This window comes from Haliotis rufescens, unplaced genomic scaffold (assembly GCF_023055435.1).
Source record: "Haliotis rufescens isolate VD_foot unplaced genomic scaffold, xgHalRufe1.0.p SCAF_8, whole genome shotgun sequence".
NCBI classification, from domain to species: domain Eukaryota; kingdom Metazoa; phylum Mollusca; class Gastropoda; order Lepetellida; family Haliotidae; genus Haliotis; species Haliotis rufescens.
The window spans coordinates 47724004-47748845 of record NW_025964372.1 but is presented as its reverse complement, the minus strand read 5'-3'; the positions used below and the strand labels follow the sequence as shown (position 1 = coordinate 47748845).

Sequence of the window (24842 nt, the reverse complement as noted above, 5' to 3'; positions counted from 1 at the left end):
TCTTGAATCCCTGGGGAGTATCTATACAACCCCAGGTGTCTGAAGAGGTTTAGTCACATTATCACCTCATTCTAAGTGGTAACAGCTTGGTGAACAGAGGCGTATTTCGGAAAAAATCACTTCCCAAAGGAGACACCACATGTAACCTAGTTTATTTTTGTGCAGGACCGAAACCTAGAAACTCTCCGAGGTCACCCATCCGCGAACTGTCCAATGTTGCTTCAAATACCTTTGCCTGGCACAGAATGGCTTGCTCAGAACCCAATGAAAGCACCTTGTTAAGCAGGGTTTACTTTTAAGAGTATTAAAAATATACACCTACGGAAGTAAAGTACCTCTAACTGTATATATTCATAAAAAGTATCCATTTTTAATAAATGTATAGTTTATTAATTTTTGGAGGAAATACATTTGTTATTTTTTACAAAGTGACATACTCATATTGAAAAAGAGAAACCAAACATTGTGATTGGACGATCTTATTTTTCGCTCACTCTGCTTTGCGACGTATGTTAAGACTCAGTTCTTGTGCCCATCAGGCGGAATATACGGTGATCTTGTACCGAAGTTCCAACCGGTATCACTGGCATATCAGACATCTATTAAATTGAGATCAACGCCATATGTAGATATTTCTAAAAGATACAGGTCAGTTGGGATATGTATGTTGCTTCCTGAGGCAAGGGAGTTAACTGACTAAGAGTTACTTCCCTTGCCTGGAGAAGATGGGGCATGTGATACTGAAGAAGGGGTGATGTTTTCCTGTTTTCAGTTGTGTATATACAGTGTTCAAACTGCAGCGTGAAGGGTCAGGGGTCCTTGACATGGCCCTAATGCTACAAGGGGTCCTAGATTCATATACCATATTTGACGTAATAAGCACCCCACTCTTATAAGAGCCCACGGCGATATTTGCTAATATATTGGCTCGTGAACAATCCCAATTAGCACCCTTTTCGATTGATCAATGTACACAATACTTATTTATTCGCGTATAATATGCACTCATGTGCACCCTTAATTATGGGCAATTAAATTCTGGAAAAATACATCTCTCGTATATAAACATTTCAGGCTGTCGGCATAAACCACGAAATTTATCTTTCAACTCTGTTTTTTTCCGACAAAATAATATTCTAATAAGAGCCTCCTATTTCTACTTTTGAGAGCGCCCTGGGCTCTTATTACGTCGTATACGGTACTTGGGGAGTAAGCTTCAAGGACCCTGCTTAATTTCCAACTCTGCGTCAGTTTGGTGTATGATGAAACAATGTCAATATCGCTATCCCATAATATGTTTTGAGGTACCATGACATGTTAACATGAAAACCCAATAAGCCACAGTATACTGACTCCAGTGAGTTGAGTATGGTTTTACGCCGCTTTTTGCAATATTCCAGCAATATCACGGAGGGGGACACCAGAAATGGGCTTCACACATTGTACCCATGTTGAAAATCTTCGGCATGACGAGCGAACGCTTTAACCACTAGGCTACACGACCCCCCCCATACTGACTCCAAGCCGGCCATCTTTGTTTTACATCCCCTCAATGCTGATTGCCAGTCAGGGTAACAACATGTACCATTTAACGTCTTTTGGCATGATGCTGCTGGGATCAAATCACTGGCCATCCATTTCGGACACACAAAGGGAAAGAACCAAGGCATTATAAAATATATCACAGGTGTTTATTTACAGTTAAATGTATACAGAATCAATATAAAGTATGAACATCATGATATGAGTCGTATACACAAGTGCTACATGCACGGCATGTAATAACAGTGTAACATAGAGGAGAGAGGAGACACTCCAATACAGTACACACTGTACATCAGCCTCCTGCCCTGACTTCAACAACTGGCTAGTGTGAGTGAGTGAGTTGGGTTTAACGCCACTATTAACCGTATTCCAGTTATATCGCGGCATGTCAGCTTAATGTGAGAGGAAAGCACAAAGTGAAGCAGGTCTCAGACGTTTACCACTTCGGTGAAACCCACGAGCATGGGTATGGTGCTGACAAACCTAGAAACATAATCAGGACAAACCGGGATTCGAACCGGTGACCTAAAGCATTGATTAGTTGCATGTCTTCAGAACAGGTACTGCTTGGTTGTTTTATAGAGACATGATGGACAAACACGAGACAAAAATCTGAAATGAAACCACAGAATGAACCATGTTTGGGTTGTAAAAAATATTATTTACTTGTTAAATCAGCTTGTTGAATCAAGGGGGTTTATTGTGATCTAACCACCTCTGATTGACCAATCAGAATCAAGTTATTTCATGGTAGAATGTGTGTCATTACCTTATTCTATGAGGTTTGTTATATTTCTAAGTTTCCTCAAACACATTTCTGAAAACATTTAAACTCTTTGAAAATCTAACTGGACAAAAGCCATGTTGCTTGTATCCACTCATGCATAACTGAAGTCACACTCACTGAGGTAGAGAATATTGAGACAATCAGCGGAAACAGTTTGACAGCAACACTAAGAATAGCTAATGAACTAATTCTAATAAAGAATGTGCAAGTTTGTAAGAGTGTGCACTGTAATCAACCTTGTACTTTCTCTTCTATCGACACCTAAAACAAGTCTGTAGAACTATGACACTGCTTATTGCCATTACACTAAACAGTTTCCATAGTTCCATGACATTCTTTCCATCAATGAAGTGCTTCGCTCTTACAATTCAATAATGTTATGTCAAATGGTATATATGCTACTATACAGTCAATTCACTTAACTCGTCATACTCATATACAATCAAACAGTCCACTCTTTTAGTCAACATTACAAAAGGCTAGCCAAATACAATGAGTGAGTGAGTGAATTGAGTTTAACGCCACTTTTAACAATATTTTAGTTATATCGTGGCGTGTCAGATTAATGTGGGAGGAAAGCCCGAAGTGATGCAGGTCTCAGACGTTTACCACTTCGGTGAAACCCACGAGCACAGGTATGGTGCTGACAAACCTAGAAACATAATTGGGACGAACCGGGATTCAAACCCACAGTCATAGGTTTCTGGTGTGCCCATGGGACGTATCTCTGCACAGCGAATCGCAGAACTTTAGACAACTGGGCCACCCGTGCTCCCTAAATACAATGAACTTGTCTACCCGTGTACTGTAAAATAGGCAACTAGGGAAATCTTTCTTCCAGGGATAATAAATTCAAGTGAAACTATCTGTTTCAAACCTCCCTTGAACAGTCCTCGAGGTTACAACTTATGGTTGAAATGTTCTATCGGTATGGATGATAATAGCCCCCCAAGAACAATTTGCCACATGTTAAAAGGGGATGATTTACAAGTACCTTCTAAGGAAGAATGCATTAAGTTTGAATAGCTACATTTGGCCAGACCAACTTATTTTGTGACAAGCCTACCTTAAAATTTGTGAATGTAAAAGCAAATTAAAAGCGTGTTTCAAAATGTATGTGTAGGTAAAGTTGAGAAGACCTATTTCAAGAGTTTGTCTTGGGAAATAAACCTGAAAACAATTGGTTTGGCTTTGCATCACTGTCCAAGTCATAAAAATTGAGCCATTTTTCCTGATCACATTCTGACAAAGACGAGGATGGGCAAAACAAGGGGAACCACACCCCATATATACACCATCAGGTTCCCCGACCTATATACGACCACCTTGTAGGACAGGCTGTCAGTCACACCCCATATATACACCGTCCGTTTATCCTGACCTACATACGACCACCTTGTAGGACAGACTGTCAGTCACACCCCATATATACACCGTCCGTTATCCTGACCTATATACGACCACCTTGTAGGACAGACTGTCAGTCACACCCCATATATACACCGTCCGTTATCCAGACCTACATACGACCACCTTGTAGGACAGACTGTCAGTCACACCCCATATATACACCGTCCGTTATCCCAACCTATATACGACCACCTTGTAGGACAGACTGTCAGTCACACCCCATATATACACCGTCCGTTATCCCGACCTATATACGACCGCCTTGTAGGACAGACTGTCAGTCACACCCCATATATACACCGTCCGTTATCCCGACCTATATACGACCACCTTGTAGGACAGACTGTCAGTCACACCCCATATACACACCGTCCGTTATCCTGACCTATACACGACCACCTTGTAGGACAGACTGTCAGTCACACCCCATATATACACCGTCCGTTATCCCGACCTATATACGACCACCTTGTAGGACAGACTGTCAGTCACACCCCATATATACACCGTCCGTTATCCCGACCTATATACGACCACCTTGTTGGACTGTCCAATCACACCATTAGCTGTCCTGACCTGTCCTACTCGACAATTGATTGTCAGGGCTCGATTTAGCTATACATAACATGAACAAGTGCAACCTCTTATTGAAAAATGCAACCTGATATCTATATGTACATGCACAATGATTCACCTGAGTGAGTGAGTGAGTGAGTGAGTGAGTGAGTGAGTGAGTGAGTGAGTGAGTGAGTGAGTGAGAGAGAGAGAGAGATGGGTTTAATACCACTTTTAACAGTATCCCAGTTATATCACGGCGTGTCAGCTTAATGTGGGAGGAAAGCCTAAAGTGATGCAGGTCTCAGACGTTTACCACTTCGGTGAAACCCACGAGCATGGGTATGTTGCTGGCAAACCTAGAAACATAATTGGAGCCCACCCGGATTCGAACCCACAATCATAGGTTTCTAGGGTGCCCAAGGGACGCAACTCAGCACAGCAGATCGCGGCACCTCAGACAACTGGGCCACCGGTGCCCCACCCACCTGATGAAAGAGTTAGTATATACCCCAAAACGTTGTGTTCCTCATAATAAAGAAGTTGGCATCCACAGATCCATTTCTTTAAACCATATTTGTCCACACATCAATCTTTGAACACACTTAGTACCTCTAGGCTTTAATATGTGTTATGTGTAATTTGTCATTCTTTCTTGGGCTTGACGTCATCAAACTGTGGTTAAGATAATGTACTATACTGCAGCTTCATCTATCACTGACGTCGCCCATCTTACGTTATGATATTTAGATTATCCAACAATTACTGTGATAATATTTATGCATCATATGATGGTTGCCATTGATGACACTGTCACAGTGTTGTAACAGTCAGTACTAATTGTATTAATGGGTACAATGTGTGAAGCCCATTTCTGGTGTCCCCCTGCTGGAATATTGCTAAAAGCGGCGTAAAACCATACTCACTCACTCACTAATTGTATTAAGAATTGTATTAATCATGATCTGAGAATTTCTATATTTTGATAAAATGATGGGACCGGGTTGCAAGGGTGCAAACTGGTTTTGTTTAGTGCTGCTAGGTTTTCACGCCAACAGGCACATGGTACAAGTTAAATCGAGCACTAATAGCGGTACTGAAATGTTGTATCCTGTTTCTACAACACTAGTGACCAAAGTGTTATTGAATCGTGTACTGTTGTTTAATTAGCTTGAAATGAAGCCTAACATGGTTCAGTTCCATTGCACTATCAGATACTATTTGTTTGACAACACTTCCAAACAATCGGTCTCAACCACCCCAAACTGGACACTCAACATGTTATCAATGGCGAGTAGTATATATATATACACACATGTAGCACTGACAATCAAACCCCGACATTGGCATATTCTCGAGTATATGGTTTTACAGAAATGCCATCAGAAAGATATTAATATACATGAGTTTGACATTTTGATTATATGAGCTATGGGCTTAAACACAGGAAACTTACTCACACTTTTCACAAAACATAGTCAAAACTACCACCAACAGCCAACATCACTGGGTCTGTTGACAACATCACCTGGTCAGTTGGCAACATCACACGGTCAGTTGTCGACATCACCCGGTCAGTTGACAACATCACCTGGTCAGTTGACAACATCGCCCGGTCAGTTGACAACATCACCTGGTCAGTTGACAACATCACCCGGTCAGTTGACAACATCACCCGGTCAGTTTCTGACATCACCTGGTCAGTTGACAACATCAACCATCAGTTGTCGACATCACCCGGTCAGTTGACAACATCACCCGGTCAGTTGACAACATCACCCTGTCAGTTGACAACATCACCCAGTCAGTTGACAACATCACCCAGTCATCTGACAACATCACCCGGTCAGTTGACAACATCACCCTGCCAGTTGACAACATCACCCGGTCAGTTGTCGACTTCACCTGGTCAGTTGACAACATCGCCCGGTCAGTTGACAACATCACCCAGTCATCTGACAACATCACCTGGTCAGTTGACAACATCACCCGGTCAGTTGACAACATCGCCCGGTCAGTTGACAACATCGCCCGGTCAGTTGACAACATCGCCCGGTCAGTTGACAACATCACCCGGTCAGTTGACAACATCGCCCGGTCAGTTGACAACATCGCCCGGTCATCTGACAACATCACCTGGTCAGTTGACAACATCGCCTGGTCAGTTGACAACATCGCCCGGTCAGTTGACAACATCACCCGGTCAGTTGACAACATCGTCCGGTCAGTTGACAACATCGCCCGGTCAGTTGACAACATCACCCGGTCAGTTGACAACATCGCCCGGTCAGTTGACAACATCGCCCGGTCAGTTGACAACATCACCTGGTCAGTTGACGAAATCTCTAAAGTAAGTATTATGCATCTTCTGCTGATGTACACTGATGTTATTAATTATACACATAACAACAAACATGACTTCAGTGAACAAACATGGAATACTCGAACACACACTTGGCCCCACAAAATGCAACATGGCTTCTCACCCCCTGTATCCAAGGATTACAGGAAAAAAAATAAAAATGTCACTAAAATTGCTAAGAATTTCAAGAAAGAATCAGAGACCATGGATTCATATATATTGTGAAATTTTAGTGAAATAAGATTTCCAGTAGTGCTCTGGACCAGTTTTCAAATAACTCGGATTTTAAAGCTGCACTCGAGTCTTGATATGTATTCAAGCTGTTACTATCTAAATGAACACAATATTCATCACGTGTACACAAGAGTACACTGAAATGATAAAGTTAATACAGGGTGCTGATAAAGACATTTTGATGTAAACTTCTCGTTTTTGGTAATGACTTGGGTCAAAATGCCCTTCAATATGCAAATGCGCAATATGAATGAACTTTGTGTCAATTGCAATCTGGCGTCCTAAACTTACAGCTTCATCCCCGACACTACATTGATACAGACCCTTGTAGCTGCAAATTAGGGGAACAGCCAATGTGTCTAAAAGGTACTGCAGAACCATGAAACACAGTGATCCCTGCATGACAGCTGTCACATGTTTGTTTGTTTGTTTGTTTGTTGTATAATGCCGCACTCAGTAATATTCCAGCTGATGACAGCAGTCTGTAAATAATCGCGTCTGGACCTGACAATCCAGTGATTGATATCATGAGCATCCATCCACGCAACTGGGATACGATGACATGCATCAACCAAGTCAGCCTGATCAGTCTCCTCTTACGGCAAGAGGATGCAAGAGGAAGACACTGAGTAATGCACAAAAGCTGGCAAGACCTCAACATGCTCCCACAATGCAACTGCAGCCCACACTGCAACTATAAGCTGACAGCAGAACCAACAGTACGGACAAACTGTATAAAATACAGGAAATCATTGCAGATAGCAATTCACACTTCAGCTTTACAAACTTTGAATCGGACTGCATCAATCCTACTATCTTATTAGAAGACTGTGAAATGAGGTAGAAGTTAAATCAGGCAATACCGGTGCTACCAACTGAACTAACACTACGTCCTGATCCAGCCTACTGACAACAGTGCTGGGAGCCCCTGACATAGAGCAGGGCTGGATACTACAGCTTCTGTCAATCTAAATTCACTGTTCTTTCATCTCTAAAACAAGTAGTGACTTATACTTATCCGACTTTTGTGAGCTTTCCCAAATACAACCAGACTGTCTTGTAATATAATGACCTCCCTCTCCTCTTAAGACACAAGAACATCTTTTCCCACTAAAAATTATTTCATATCTCTCCTGAGTTGATTAAATATATCAAGGACTTGCTCAGCCAAGGCAGAGATTTTGCATGAAGATCTCTGCCAAGTAGCATTTAGATTTGGTTTTGATTTCATGAGTGAGAGAGGTTGAGTGACAAGTTAGGGATAAGAGAGGAGGAGCCATCTTCCTGAGGCAAGGGAGTTAACTGGCTATAAAAGTCCAGTTTCCACCCTTGACAAACTAGGCTGGAATTTCTCGGCACCACCACTGACTATGACGAATGTCCCCTTATGTCCCTCAAATCAGATTTCACCTCTCGTATCACTTGCATTTGCTTAAAAAAATAATGACAACACCCAGTCAAGACTATCTGATTGATAATCAAGATCTGTATTGTGATAAAACGGGTCTTACTACACGAAGTGCATCAAATCATGTGAGCACCTTAATTAAAAACATGAAAAGATTTGGAGAATATCTGTTAATGCCGAGTTGGCGGTATAAATGCTTTGCAAATCCTGCAATTGACTGAAATCTGCACGGCAGTTTCCGAACCGGATGTCTATTTCGTTACAAGATTTTGATTGGACTATTGTATAGACTCATTCATCCTCCCAAACGTAACTCCATAATTCCATCCCAGTGTGGCAAGAGTGGCAACTGGACTTTTACAGTCAGTTAACTCCCTTGATACAGGAAGATGGTAGGATTAGGTGACACCACTTCTTAAACAAAGCCTGGCAAAGGGGACCAGGGACTATATTATAACAGGAGGGAGGTACATGATGATGTGTCAAGATGTGAGATAGCATGTTAAACACTCATTAATTGCCTGATAACTGGATGGAAATATGTTTCAAATTGTAACAAGAACTGCATAATGAACCTCACAGTTGTTTGGGATTAACTTACATTTAACACAACAACAATGAGCGCTCATTCATGACTTTGAAGTAAATATGCATACAGTTGGCCCAGCAATATGTCAATGAGGTCAACAACGTTTACAAATACAATTAAGATCAGACAAGTTTTGTTTTGTTTTCATATGAGCTTCTTAAAAAAGTTTGTAAAGTAAAAATAAAACAAAAATAAATAAAATAAATAATAAATAAAATTGCTGTTTTTGAAATGGAACAATGTTTAAGTAAAAGACTAAATCAAAACTTTTATGGGAAGAGCTTTCATAGAATATTTAGTGAGCCTTGATAACATTGTATATTTTTTTTTGCCTCTTGCCATTTGGATTATTATTGATACAAAATGTCTAAAATAGGGAAGTAAATTGTGAAGAATAGCCTACATTTTTCACTCATTTGAATAATGCTAGTTCTTCCCGAAACAATTCAATATCAAACATTGCCAAAGCACATCTTAGTAGTAACAGTTCCTAGTGTTTATAACACATCACAGTTTCCAGGAGAGCAGTATAGAAATCACAGTAGTTTATCCTTACAAGAGTTCACAGACTTTTCCCAGTTATTCACACCTTCATTTAGGAACTAAATATGTGACGATTGCCAGCACTAATAACTTCGTCTGCCCCCCAAAAATTATCCTACCTCAATGAAATGTAACATCCTTGGTTTTGATTTCATCCAGACCCCGGCAACATTACATAGCGAACACAATGTCAAGATGTAACAATGGCAGTCAGGGTAGCAAAGGGAGACAATCCTTGTGGCATACCATACTTTCTAAACCTAGGCGTAATCCCCCAAACAACAAACGTTCCAACACCATTGCTAAGTTCTGGATTATATTTAAAGATGTAAGGCCAAAAAGATAGTCTTATCTTACAGCGGAACATGACCAAATATTGCAAAAATAGAAAAATAACATTCAAAGCATACACACCACAAAATATGCTGATACCAAGTACTATTTGGCATGTATTGATTGTTATAGCTTTCCCTTAAAAGATTCCTGTTATCAACACAGAGTTCAAATTTTGCCTCTTGGCAAAATTAAATCCACAAAAACAAGAAAAATTGCATCTGATTGAAATTCGAAGACAATAACCCACAACAAGCTGATTAAATCTGCCACAATGACAGTTTTGAAACATTGTCTTAGCTTCATACACAAATGTATGATTGTGAAGTTGAACATAAATTTTCAAAAAAATAATAAACAAGTGTGAAAAAAATAATGCCAGTTCAAGATGTCAAAATAAAAAAATACATTTAAACATTCATATAAGCTGTGTATTTATGTAAATACACAAAAAAAGTCACCACTACCCACTTAAGTTGGAGAAATTCAGAAACCCAATACTATAACAACACTTAGTAAAACCTAAATATTTTTTTACATTTGTATACTAATCCTGCATTACTCCATAATGCATCACATCACTGTCTATAGGGTATATTATGCATTTAGGAGTAATGCAGGATAAGTAAAAAATTGCATAATTACCCCAGTATCCTTTTCATCTTGTGTACCTGTATTCCTACAGATCGTCATTTACTAATCAGTTTCAGAGATCACACATCCATGTCCTCTACTCCTGTGACTAGTGCATTACCAAGGTGCCATGTCTCGCTTATTGTTAATTAGGCTTAGAAAAAGAAAATAATTAGTTCTCAGGCAATGACTTTTGAAAATATAGTGTGGGCGGGTGGTTGGGTTTTTTTCTTGTTCAAACTAGTATGTGACCAAATGAACAGTTGTGTACTATCAACCTGGGAGAGGGCCTCCCTACATAAACAAGCATACAAACTCCAGTGGCTGCCATGACCATAACACAAGATGCGCAGAAAAGCAGTGCCGATGTAAAGGGAGGTAACTGCGTGCTATATTGGAATGCATTGTTTTTAAGTAGATGTATTAGGATTTTTTAAAAGAAAAATTTAAATGGAAATAAAAGTGAAATGTGTGGCTGACTTTATCATGATGCGAGCGGTGCCTGAGAACCAAGACTATTATTTTTTTTAAGCCTTAGACATGCATATCGCTGTTGTGAGTTTATGCAACGTTTCCGACTTGGGGCAACACATGAACAGATACAAATTCCAAGTCACCTGAAAACCACTTTTTTAAACAGAATTATTCTTTAAAAAATGTCTACTAATTGGTGTTAAAAATAACCAATAGACTCGACCCAAATGAGAAAAATATATTGAATACCAAAAGAAAACTATCAATACCCAATTTGAAAGATAATTTGCGAGAAATACTCAATAGCTCAAATTACTATCCGGCGCCCTGGAAACCCTAATTCACACACATGAAGAAAACCCATGGACTTCTAAGTATGTGTTAAAACAGGCGTAGTTTTTTCAATCTGAAGTTAACATGACATACAGTTTTTCCACTGGACAAGAGGTCAGTCACATGACCACAAAATTGATGTTCAAAGTGTATGAATGACGTTAATCACGAGACTGTACTGTTGAAATGACGTAAACACTGACAGACTACTTCCGCATTCATTTGGGAACCCAAGCAAGAATACATATAGAAGCATTGTTTCCGATCATTTAGACCCTTTAATCTTGAGTCCGAGAGTTTGACTGCATGATTGTTCATGAATATCCTCGCTACGACCCATCCTAGTGAACAAAATAAAGAAATGCACATCCAAACTATCTTAGTATCGACTCGATCCGTGTCTAGGCTGACAGTGACAGTCTACAGCAAACAATGAATTCACCTTGGTGTCTATTTGACACATCTTTAATCACCTTTCAATGATCGTCCACCTGATTAATGATGACTAAACCATGTAAAGCTCTGAAGTTTGACCCTCACTCTATCAAGGTTCATACTCCAATGAACTTACACAAAGTGAAAGTCAATTCTTAAATAATTAAAATCTATACATCCATGGTAGACATTACTATCCTTGGCCAACACTCCAGCAAACATGAAGCAACTTGATAGCATGAACTGAGTGAGTGAGTTGGGTTTAACACCGCTGTGAACAGTATTCCAGTTATATCATGTGGGAGGAAAGCCCGAAGTGATGCAGGCCTCAGACATTTAAACCCACAAAGCACGGGTATGGTGTTGACAAACCTAGAAACATAATCGGGGTGAACCGGGATTCGAATCCACAATCATATGTTTCTGGCGTGCCCTAGGGACGCAACTCTGCACAACGAATCGTGACGCCTTAGACAACTGGGCCACCCCTACCCCCAATAGCATGAACTGAACAAACACGATAGTGAGATTGAGTTGACAGGTGCTTGTTTTTTCTACTGTTCTATGCATGTTACACTTATGTTTGACTGCAAACTGATATGACAATGTTCTCTACTTCTACATGAGATTCACATGTGTTTTGGACATATGAAATATACAATGTTCACAAGAAAACAGAACTTTAGGATTCTTAACATCAATCCTTCACACTCTTGTACAAGATGAATATTTCATGTCTGAACAAATAATCAATAGATTTAATTTCACAAAATAAGTTCACATCATTTAGAAAATGAAACTCTTTTGTGCACCAGAGCCTTGTAAGACCAACACACAAGTTGAATGAGAATGTATGAATTATTGCATTCAAGTGAATATGTGTACTTCAGAAGAGACAAGATCCAGCATTAGAAATTGGCACTTGTCCTGTTGTGCTAGCCAAACTGACCAATAGTTAAGGTATCATAAGGACCAGTAGAAATTTGGCATTTTTAAGGGCTTTGCTATATGTTATCAGTATAAGACTAATGGACTGTTACTTTCTATTGCTGCAAGATCAGTCAAATCTTCAGAAGTATACAATTCATCAATCTATTCAGCAAAGACAATCTGAATCATAATGACATAATATTAATATTAATATTAATACCCCAAACAAATGGGGGGAATAAAAATATTCATACACAAATCATATACATAATTTGTATTGTTGAAAAAATAAAAACAGAATCCTGGCTCTCAAAGTTAAAATACCATATCCAAATGTTTTTTTGTTTATCAACACTTATAAACTCTATGTAAAAGGGAAAACATCAACAACTGGCTCCTCCCATGATGCAATGTGCTCGGATGATATTGATATGCTCTTGTATGGCTAAAACGGCACAAAGTTGGCAAAAACAGAACCCCGCTCAAAACAAAACGGCTAATGTTGTGCAGTGAACATGACGGCATTTCGCAGGCTTCAAAGACGGCTTAACTCTCCCAAATGCAAACACAATGCTTGCTGTCCATGGTCCAGTGATGTAAAGAAAATATGATCAATGAATAAACCATGAAAAAAGCATATTTACTACCACAAAAATCCTTCTTGTGTTATAAAATTGATGTGCTGTTTTCACTCAACAATCAGTAGCCATTTTTGCTCGTTGAAATCGGGGATGTTTTGCTGAGATGCCGTTTTAGCCTGCACCCCCCTCATGGGGATGAATGTTTTAGTATTCATAGTGTTTCCTTCATATCATTATTGGAGCAAGTGCATATTAATAATTCATGGGTTTGAATAACTTAAGTTCCCCCATCATACTAACCTGTGAATTGTAGATGAGGAAATGTTGTTAGTTTGTTCAAAATTGGGGTTGTTTTAAACTTCTTTTTTTCCTTTTTATATTTCCGAAGCATTTTAACATTATATTTTAACACTGCATTCATCAATTCATCAGTAATGTCAAATTAAGCATTAAAGCCTCTTTCTCTTTATCAGTCCTGTTATCAGTGAAATACAAGTCACCTTGACCAAGCCATCACATTAGATATACCACATAAAAATGAATTGGGAAATTATTCATTTGGGAAACATTGGCTGTGGAGTTGTGGCCGAATATCGAACAATAGTTATCATTGTTAATAATTCTAAGAATACTACCTCTATTACATACAAATTTCTCCCTCCCACCTCTCTAATTCATCTACCTCTAGTAGGAGATGAGGGGAAATAGTGATATAGCTGCCATTGTGACGTCACGGCGTGGGTAGTTACGAGACTACTTGGCGGCAACTAATTGTGTGTAATTGACAGTGAAGAGGATGTCTGTTGAAAATCTGAAAAGTTTAGTTAGTGTGATTGAAGCCACAATACAGGATAAATGTCAGATATGTAATAGAGGTAGAAGTTTGGTAAGAATTATCAGCCTCTGAGCAGGCCTAGATAAGTCCTTGTACTTGAAGCAATGTATGATGAAGACAGGAACAGAGGCAGTGAAAGAGGCAGTCGAGGAGACTAAGACATTAACAGAGGCAGTCAAGCTCGTTAAAATCAGATCTTAGTTCTCGCTCCCGTTACACACAGATCTGAGGACATCCCATTACTGGTCACGTCGGAACAACCTTTCATCCAATCAATCAGAGCGTCGCTTACCAGATCAGAAAGTGAAAATCAAGATGATTTTTTAAATCATGCAATCTTAAAAAGGTTATCACGGGGTATTCCGAACAACCATTATGAGCTGTTCGAAAGATTCCAAATAGAAGACATTGTCTATCTTTCAATGGGATGAACAATTAAATGAATGACTTTCCATAGCCCAAGGGAAGTACTGCCATACTCAGCCATATAATAGACAGAATCTAATTTTGTTTTCAAATTTTGATTCACCAACTTTGTCAAGCGCAGTCTGGAAAGAAAGTCACTATTTTGAATCTAGTAAAGCTCGAGAAAGCTGCTTTCTGATTGGCTCAAGCTGAGCTTCTAGTTTGTGGTTGTTGAAAGTTTGTGAAAGGTAGTTCATCTGGGATGTCTTCAGATATTTGTTTAGCCGTAGCGAGAACAAAGATCTGGCTTTAATAAGACAGAAAGGCAGTCAAGGAGGTGGTCAAGGAGACAAGGAGGTGGTCAAAGAGACAAGGAGGTGGTCAAGGAGACAAGGAGGTGGTCAAGGAGGCATGGAGGCAGTTTCCAACCCTGCCATAATCGCACGCCGTGACAGCAGATAGCCCACAATGTTCAATACACGTCCCTCAAGACCATGGCAAGGACACTTGATGGAAGTAAGGACACAACAGACGCAAATCATATTCATGTTTCAGCACACCAGGGGCACTGACCCATCACATAAACATAAACAACAGGCCATTTTGCAGACTTACCTCCCCTCCCAGCACACCAGGGGGCACTGACCCATCACATAAACATAAACAAAAGGCCATTTTGCAGACTTACCTCCCCTCCCAGCACACACATCATTCATTTCAAAATACAAGAGTAATGTTTTCCAAACCATGATCAACATGAAGAGATGAATATCAGTAAGTAGTTATGGTGGTCTGCTTAGCTGACAAGTTTGTTTCGCTTTACAGATTCAGCTGACCCGAGTCAAAACCACAATAAGAAAAGAAATATAGAAAAATAATTTATTTGTAATTGCCCAACCACTCTATCTTTTATCAAGTTGATAGATTATATAAAATGAAATACAACTTCAAAAAGCAAACAAAATTAAAGAAACTACATGTAGTAACTTTTCAAACAATAATTCATCAAATGTATTTACATAGTCCCAGGCTGGCCACTACAAACCTCTCATAAATTGAGCAAAGTAAATTATGTAAACATGTTACCGTCAAAATACTGGACACGCTGCCCTTCAAACAGTATTACTGAAAACACGGTGCTTGGATGCACGGGCGAGGGATGGGTGGTTTGTGATGGATATAGGACGCCAAGGCAGTTTTAATCACAAAAGACATTATTTCTGTTGGTCAAGCACATACTCAACACTCCTTGCTGGAGGCTGCCATTTTGATACATATGGAAATTGGAAAAAGGTAAAGGAAACGAAATCAAGTATAACAAAATTGGAATTAAATAATGAAACGAAATAATAGACATTTGGGCTCAAAAGGCTTTCTGATTATTACAACAACAACAAAAAATGGAAAAATGTTAAGCACTACAAAAGATACATATATACCATATTCCTTGTATAAAGAGTCCTGCTCCAACAAAGGCCCCCTGACAATTTTAAGACTCGTCTGTAAGGAATCTTTATAAGCGGCATATTAGACCATAACATACATGACCGTCCATATTGTTTTGTTTAAATAAAGATGGTTTTACTGGAAACAGCAGCATACAATTCACTGAGCATTTCACGACAGCAACTAGGAAAGGTTCCTATAATTGATCAGCCTTTGAAATTCATGCTAGTCTGGTAGCAGGAGAATACTTTTTGTGCTGAGGACAAGTATATATATATTTTAACTCGGCACCAGTTTTCAATGCTTTAGTTTACAACAGATAGAACTCAATAACACAGACAGACAATGTAAACATAGTATTATTAGTAAACACTCTGTCTCATTCAAGCAGGACTAGCTACACACTCCGAGGACTAGTAAATAGTCTTACAGCGGTCCCCTCGACTAGTCTCACAAAATGTTTAAGATTGTGTGATATTCATGTCTTCGACAATAGTAAACTAATCAAATTAAATTAGATAGCTATGCGATATTTCGCAAAGAACAATGAAGAATGAAGTGTGGTTTATTTCACGTTAAAACATTGTTCTATCGTGACGTCATTTCTGGAGATTTGAACAAGCACTCGCAACTTGATGAAGTCATATATTGGACAAAGTTATTTTTGAGAGGGAAGTGTCTAAAGAGTTGTTCCCCCTAGATGGAGCTGGGCTATGGAGATAAACGCAATGGTCGAACGATTGCAAAAGTGGGAGAGATATGACAATCAGTATTGGGAGAAAAGGTGCAGATAATCGACGTGCAGATCATATGTGGGAAAGACAATATTTCATGAAATGGACTTGATCGACATTGCCGAGGTCGGATTTTATTCAGGGCGTAATCCTTATTTAAATATGGGTTAATATTTTTTAAAGCTTGTATATTCTATTAACATCCTTGAAGAGGCAGTAATAATATGATATCTCATATTGATATCTCATATAAGAAATAAACAACTCGTGGCACTGCAGGGAGAATGAAGCACGTGGGCAGCGCCCCTCATGGTTTAACCTCCCTGCAGTGTTTTATTATAGGATAAACGACAGCCACGAGTCGTTTATTTCTTAAATAAACTTATCAAGGACTGAAACAATGTGTGACATTACTTGACAAATCTGTTAGCCATGGAGATACTGTAACACGGGAACATGTGGCAATAATATATAGCTCCATGACATCGGGACGACATATCTGTACAGGATATCACCGTGTGATCTTGAGTCAACTGGCAGTAGGGGCATGGAAGTGACTTGCTGTGACACTGACACCACCGTTAGAATAGTGAGCAACACTGAGTGAGTGCTGTTTTCACATCATATCAGCATACATCATTTATTATGTATTTAGTGATGAAATACTGTATTTGTCATCCCATACTGACATCTAACAATATTTCCTAAGTCTCCAAATTTGAAACTTTTATCGACTCACATATATATATATATATATACAGGGTTTTACAAAGGGAAGTCAAGGGGACCGCCAAAATGTATTTAAGGTCCTGCAGGCAATATGAGGGTCCTGTAAAGTAGTGAAATGGTGTCGTGGTCGTGTACTGTAGTTCAGATTATTACTTTTGAGCAAGGAATGAACCAATAATCACGTGGACAGTGGTCATGATCGACAGATGAAATAATAGACACCGATAACAGCTTTTGATGAGCTGTAGGTACAATGACTATTATTGTGCATCACGTTGGGACGCAGAAAAACAATATTCTGCGTGCATTCTCTACATTTGAGCATGCTGGATGCACATTTTGGCAGCACGTAAAACACTGTATATATATATATGATATCAAAAGACACAAGGGTGAGATTCTCTACATATCAGAAAAGATGAAGTCTAGTTGTCTCACTGGCGTGAACAAACATATCACTTACAGTGAACTATCACAACATGTTACAGCTAAGTCTTCAGGCCTCAATAACACTAAATTTTTCAGAGAAGATCATGAATAACACTTGAGAAAATACATAATAAACATATCTCTTGTTATTCGATAAAAGATTACTAATATTTTCTATTTGTAGAAACACTTTAACAAACGTGTTTTGATGTCTTGTTGACGTGTAGTAAACAACATGGAAGAAGATTTGATACTAAGTGACAGTTATTATCTAGTTGGTTGGTTGGTTTGTTGTTTAACGCCGCACTCAACAATATTCCAGCTATATGACGCAGTCTGTAAATAATCGAGTCTGGACCAGACAATCCAGTGATTGGGATCGTAGACATGCATCAACCAAGTCAGCGAGCCTGACCACCCGATCCCATTAGTCGCCTCTTTCGACAAGCATAGTCGCCTACTGCGGCAAGCATGGGTTGCTGAAGACCTATTCTACCCCGTATCTTTACGGGTCAGTGATTATCTAGTGTTTCAAACACTAAAGTGATGAGGTCTTGGTCATTAAGTCAACAGTGGAAGAAACAGTTTGTGGTAGGAATATAACTGTGTGTGATATGCTTGAGTTTGTTCGTGTTATTAAAAATATTGATGAAATGTTTGCATATCATCTATAATGGCTAAACAGCGTGATTATCTTCATCCCCAGATAATAAGGTAATTTTAGGCTGGTTCAATACAATGTCCTTAGTTCCATACTATCACACACAGGCCATACGAAATGACAAAATAGTCCCTGGACTCAAGAAGATGGTGTTAACTCTGTCTCATGTCATAAACTTAACATTCATGTAGACTGAACAATTATTGCAATTAAAGTCAATATTCAACTTAATATCTGCTTCAGCTTTGTCAATACTTGGTTGATCAAAGCAAAGATTTCACAAATTTAGAATAAACACTGATCAAGTTAATATTTTGAAGACTTCTTAACATATTTCACAATTAAAAACTAAATAAGGAAAGGAAATAAGTCTTTGATTTGGATTAAAATAACCATTCCAAGCTGAACATTCAGCACTATTTTCAGCTTCTGATATTTTAAAAGAAAATTCTGCATGTGCATATTTAATTTCAAAGACGTAAAAAATTTAATCGAGTAATAAAAAAGAGCCCAGTTTGATTTAACGATTCGCAATCTCATAAAATCACACATCCTGCTCTTTCAACAATCACATGTTGTCACTGAACTGTTTCACCAGATATGCTTGCATTCAATAATTAACCAAACTATTTGAACACCCCGCTATGTCCAGTTGATTGGTAAAGGATGTCCTTCGCTGTTAAACACATAATCATCAAAAGATATAACCTTTGGATCATCACTAAACAATAAATATAAATATTTGAGTGTTTCCGATAAAAAGAAACTCTCCATTTTATCTTTAAATCCTGGGCTACCCATGTTCTTGACGTTGTTTATGGAGGAGTACCCCCCGCCCGGGATCTTGGTGTATTTTTCGAAGGCCTGGAAGATCTGCCAGCCCCACTCACGGTACTTCTTGTCCCCCGTGAGGCGATGCAGGTACAGCAGGCTCTCCACCGTCTCGGGCCGCAGGAGGTTGTGTGCATCCAGAGGCTGGGGTGCAAGACAGGTGTGAGTGGAAGTAGCTTTAGCATCAGTTTATCTGTATGATCGTCACTAACAGCAAATGATTAAAGTTTGTTTGTTTGTTGTTTAATGCCGCACTCAATAATATTCAAGCTATATGACGGCGGTCTGTACATAATCGAGTCTGGAACAGACTATCTAGTGATTGATATCTTGATCATTGATCCACACAATTGGGATCGATGACATGTTTCAACCAAGTCAGCGACATTGACCACCTGATCCCGTTAGTCGCCTCTCACTTCTGGACATCGAATCTTAACGATCAGCACTTAACGCTTGTCAGACAATCCAGTAATCGACATGAGCATCGATCCACACATTTGAGATACAATAACATGCATCAACCAAGTCAGCGAGTCTGACCCCCTAATCCTCTTACAACAAGCATTGTCGCCTTTTACAGCAAGCTGAAGACCTATTACAACCTGGTATCACCACTGATTTTCAGTGATCCATTCACCGCTATTTTACCTTTTATGCTCAATGGAATCTGTTTCAGCGGATAATCGAATCTGATTATTCTCTGGCATTGACGCTTAATGGTTACCTTGACAATGAGATCATCCTGAGCACCAGGCGCCATGTTGAAGTATGTGATCTCAGGGCTGAGTTTAGTGGGCATCTTGTTGTATGTTTGGTAACATGTGTGAGTCAGCTCCTTGGCAAAGTCCATGTGATCCTCCCCCAGTCCATAGTAGCTGCCCAGCGCCAGGGTCCCGCCCAGGAAACACACCAGGTGGTCCTAGCAACACAAACAGAAGCTGTACTTCTATGTGACATTCAAACCCTAGGCCTGACACAGATCAAGGGTCTTTGTCTGTTGTTTGACCCCTTACTCAACAATATTCCAGCTATATGGTGGCGGTCTGTACATAATCAAGTCTGGACCAGACAGTCTGTACATAATCGAGTCTGGACCAGACAATCCAGTGATTGACATCATAAGCATCCATCCAGGGAATTTGGTGACATGCATCAAACAAGTCAGCGAGTCTGACCACCCGACCCAGTTAGTAGCGTCTTAGACCTATTCTCTACCTGGATCTTCATGGGTCTACACATATCAAGGGCGTGTTTCCTTTGTGTGGTGGATCTTGCTATAGCCACAACCATAATGAATAATGAGAAGACAATCAAAGCTGAGCCCCAACTCTCCACAGAATCCTACATTGTCACCAAAATGCAAAATGTATATATTGTTTGACATTCAATTGAGGTTGTCAAATACGCTGCTTATTTCATCAATTGTAACCACGTCACATCTGTAAGCTAGCCACCTGTGTTCTACACATCCTTGAGCTGACCATCTGCCGGCTATCCATCTGTGAGCCTCACTTCCGTGAGCTACTCATCAGTTAGCTACCCATCCGTGAGCTACACATCCGTGAGCTACACATCCAGAAGCTACCCATCCGTGAGCTACACATCCATAAGCTACCCATCTGTGAGCTACACATCCGTGAGCTACACATCCATAAGCTACCCATCTGTGAGCTACACATCCGTGAGCTACACATCCATAAGCTACCCATCTGTGAGCTACACATCCGTGAGCTACACATCCATAAGCTACCCATCTGTGAGCTACACATCCGTGAGCTACACATCCATAAGCTACCCATCTGTGAGCTACACATCTGTGAACTACCCATCTCTGAGCTACCCATCTGTGAACTACCAATCTGTGAGCTACCCAGTCATGAGCTACACATCCGTGAGCTACACATCTGTGAGCTACACATCAGTTAGCTACACATCCGTGAGCTACCCATCTCTGAGCTACCCATCTGTGAACTACCCATCTGTGAGCTACCCATATCTGAGCTACCCATCTGTGAACTGCCCATCTGTGAGCTACACATTCATGAGCTACACATCAGTTAGCTACCTATCTGTGGGCTACCCATCTGTGAGCTAGACATCCATAAGCTACACGTCCATAAGCTACCCATCCTTGAGCTACACATCTGTGAGCTACCCATTTCTGAGCTACACATCCATAAGCTACCCATCCGTGAGCTACCCATCTCTGAGCTACCCATCTGTGAGCTACCCATTCATGAGCTACACATCCGTGAGCTACACATCTGTGAGCTACACATCCATAAGCTACCCATCCGTGAGCTACACATCAGTTAGCTACACATCCGTGAGCTACCCATCTCTGAGCTACCCATCTGTGAACTACCCATCTGTGAGCTACCCATGTCTGAGCTACCCATCTGTGAACTGCCCATCTGTGAGCTACACATTCATGAGCTACACATCAGTTAGCTACCTATCTGTGGGCTAACCATCTGTGAGCTAGACATCCATAAGCTACACGTCCATAAGCTACCCATCCTTGAGCTACACATCTGTGAGCTACCCATTTCTGAGCTACACATCCATAAGCTACCCATCCGTGAGCTACCCATCTCTGAGCTACCCATCTGTGAGCTACCCATTCATGAGCTACACATCCGTGAGCTACACATCTGTGAGCTACACATCCATAAGCTACCCATCCGTGAGCTACACATCAGTTAGCTACCTATCTGTGAGCTACCCATCTGTGAGCTACACATCCATAACCTACACATCCATAAGCTACCCATCCTTGAGCTACACATCCGTGAGCTACCCATCTCTGAGCTACACATCCATAAGCTACCCATCCGTGAGCTACACAGTGAGCTACCCATCTGTGAACTACACATCTGTGAGCTACACATCCATAAGCTACCCATCTGTGAGCTACACATCCATGAGTACCCATCCATATGCCTCCCAGCTACTCTGATAGACTTACCATCTTGGGGCTGAAGGAACGCCCACTGAGGAGTTCCCCGACAAACAGGAGCTTGCTGGGCTCGGACCTTCGCACCAGTTTCTCCTTCATCCCAGCAATGGCCTCTACGTAGTCCTCCTTGAAGCTGAAACAAGAACAGTGTACATGACAATCAGTGTCACCCCAAGTCCACGACAACCACCACACAATCAGACCATGAAGTCCTTATTTAAATTTCCCTTTCAGCAAACACAGGGTGCTGGGGATAGGTTCTCAAGTTCCAGGGGTAGCTTTGTGGTTAAAGTGTTCGCTCATAAGATAATTGCTTGTCGTAAAAGGCGACTAACGGGATCGGGTGGTCAGGCTCGCTGACTTGGTTGATGCATGTCATCTCTGGATTGTCTGGTCCAGACTCGATTATTTGCAGACCGCCGTCATATAGCTGGAATATTGCTGAGTGCGGCGTAAAACAACAAACCAACCAATCATAAGATAATTGTATTTCTTACACATCCAGCTTCTTGCCACTCTGTATCCACTGTTTCAGCAGGTATTCATAGTAGCTGTCTCCGCGCGCCCCAACTGTGATGGTGCCAGATTGGCGGAAGTTGCCGCTCTGTGCGTTGATGAAGATTGGCACCAACCCACTTGTCTTGGGCAGGCTGTGGACATGCATAGACACCTCGTGCACGATATCCTGGAACAGCCGTGTAGCAACAGTGTCATAGCAGTGTTCCAAATAATCAATTGGGGTCAAGTGGTTGGTTCTTGTTATAACTCTTACGTGAGTTTTCATGAGTTTTCATGCGACGATACAATATGTGATATGTTTTTTTCTGTATCGATACAAGATGATACACTTGCTAAAAAAAAAAAAAAAATTACTACTCGTTTAATGACCTCAGAGTTTTGTCAATCAATGTGTCTACAGCTAGCTTTTCCTTGTGAAACTGCTCTGAAATATTTATAGGATGAAGTTTCCATATAATTTGACGAAAATATGCATATTGTGATACGTATCATATCGTGACCTATGTATCATGATACGTATTGTATCGCGACCTTGCTGTATCATTTCACCCCTTTAGGTATCGGGGCCCTTAACAAAACCTCTTAGGTAGGAAACATCAAACAACCAATTTCCTTTTCAACTTCAGTGTACACATCTTCATTATACAGCCAAAACAGGGTTACATGTCTCACACTTGACTAATCAGATTGCCGACACACCCACTCTGTTTCAAGACAATGCCCAGATCTGTCGTACCTCGAACTTCTTCTCCCCCGAGATGCGGCTGAGGTCCCTGAACTCTAGCTGTATCGTGGTGACCTCCGATGTGCTGCTGTCGGGACCCCAGCGGGGCGCGTGTGCACGTCCCGATGCCAGGTTCACATCAGAGTACGGGACTTTCGACCCCGTGTTGAAGCATGGCATCAAGCGATTGCCCAGGTCAATCTGACATACACAAAGAAAGACATCCTATACTCTATCTTACATTATACAGTACATACACGAAGAAAGACATCCTATACTCTATCTTACATTATACAGTACATACATGAAGAAAGACATCCTATACTCTATCTTACATTATACAGTACATACATGAAGAAAGACATCCTATACTCTATCTTACATTATACAGTACATACATGAAGAAAGACATCCTATACTCTATCTTACATTATACAGTACATACATGAAGAAAGACATCCTATACTCTATCTTACATTATACAGTACATACACATGACATATCCTCTATCTTACATTATACAGTACATACACAAGACATATCCTCTATCTTACATTATACAGTACATACACAAGACATGTCCTCTATCTTACATTATACAGTACATACACAAGACATGTCCTCTATCTTACATTATACAGTACATACACAAGACATATCCTCCATCTTACATTACACTGTACATACACAAGACATATCCACTGTCCTACCATTTGCTTACATTACACAGAACATACACAATACATATCCTCCTTCTTACATTAGACAGTACATACACAGGACATATCCTCTATCTTACATTACACAGTACATACACAAGACATATCCTCTATCTTACATTATACAGTACATACACAGGACATATCCTCTATCTTACATTACACAGTACATACACAAGACATATCCTCTATCTTACATTATACAGTACATACACAGGACATATCCTCTATCTTACTTTACACAGTACATACACAAGACATATCCTCCACCTTTATATCACTCAGTGAACATGTATACATGATATGTCCCATATAAGGTAAATAAAACATATCCGGTCTCTAGACACTATATATGCTCTATCCCTTTATCACTCAGTGTGTACACAACATATCCAATAAATATACACAAGATATATCCTCCCACTATATATCATTCAGTGCCTATACAACACATATCTTTCTATATATCATTCAGTGCATACACAACACATATCATCTTTCTATATATCATTCAGTGCATACACAACACATATCATCTTTTTATATATCATTCAGTGCCTATACAACACACATCATCTTTCTATATATCATTCAGTGCATACACAACACATATCATCTTTCTATATATCATTCAATGCATACACAACACATATCATCTTTCTATATATCATTCAGTGCATACACAGCACACATCAT

General features: G+C 40.0%; 1 protein-coding gene and 1 long non-coding RNA gene across 3 annotated transcripts in view; both read right to left on the bottom strand.

Annotated features, from left to right (window-relative positions):
* Nucleotides 1-1672: 1672 nt before the first annotated feature.
* On the bottom strand, nt 1673-4507 carry LOC125376915. Its single transcript, XR_007219376.1, has 2 exons — nt 4280-4507; nt 1673-4210 (listed from the first exon to the last, which is right to left on the bottom strand). It is a non-coding gene; the product is annotated as an uncharacterized LOC125376915 (long non-coding RNA).
* A 7498-nt stretch (nt 4508-12005) lies between these two features.
* LOC124152763 (endoplasmic reticulum mannosyl-oligosaccharide 1,2-alpha-mannosidase-like) overlaps nt 12006-24842 on the bottom strand; it is a 40147-nt gene continuing 27310 nt past the window's right edge. For both annotated transcript variants that reach the window (XM_048388997.1, XM_048388998.1), the window contains exons 7-11: nt 23440-23628; nt 22682-22869; nt 22194-22317; nt 19950-20144; nt 12006-19366 (exon numbers count right to left, since the gene is read on the bottom strand). In XM_048388997.1, coding sequence (XP_048244954.1) covers nt 19034-19366; nt 19950-20144; nt 22194-22317; nt 22682-22869; nt 23440-23628 — 1029 coding nt within the window. In that variant the 3' untranslated portion in view covers nt 12006-19033. The remainder of the gene's footprint in view (nt 19367-19949; nt 20145-22193; nt 22318-22681; nt 22870-23439; nt 23629-24842) is intronic.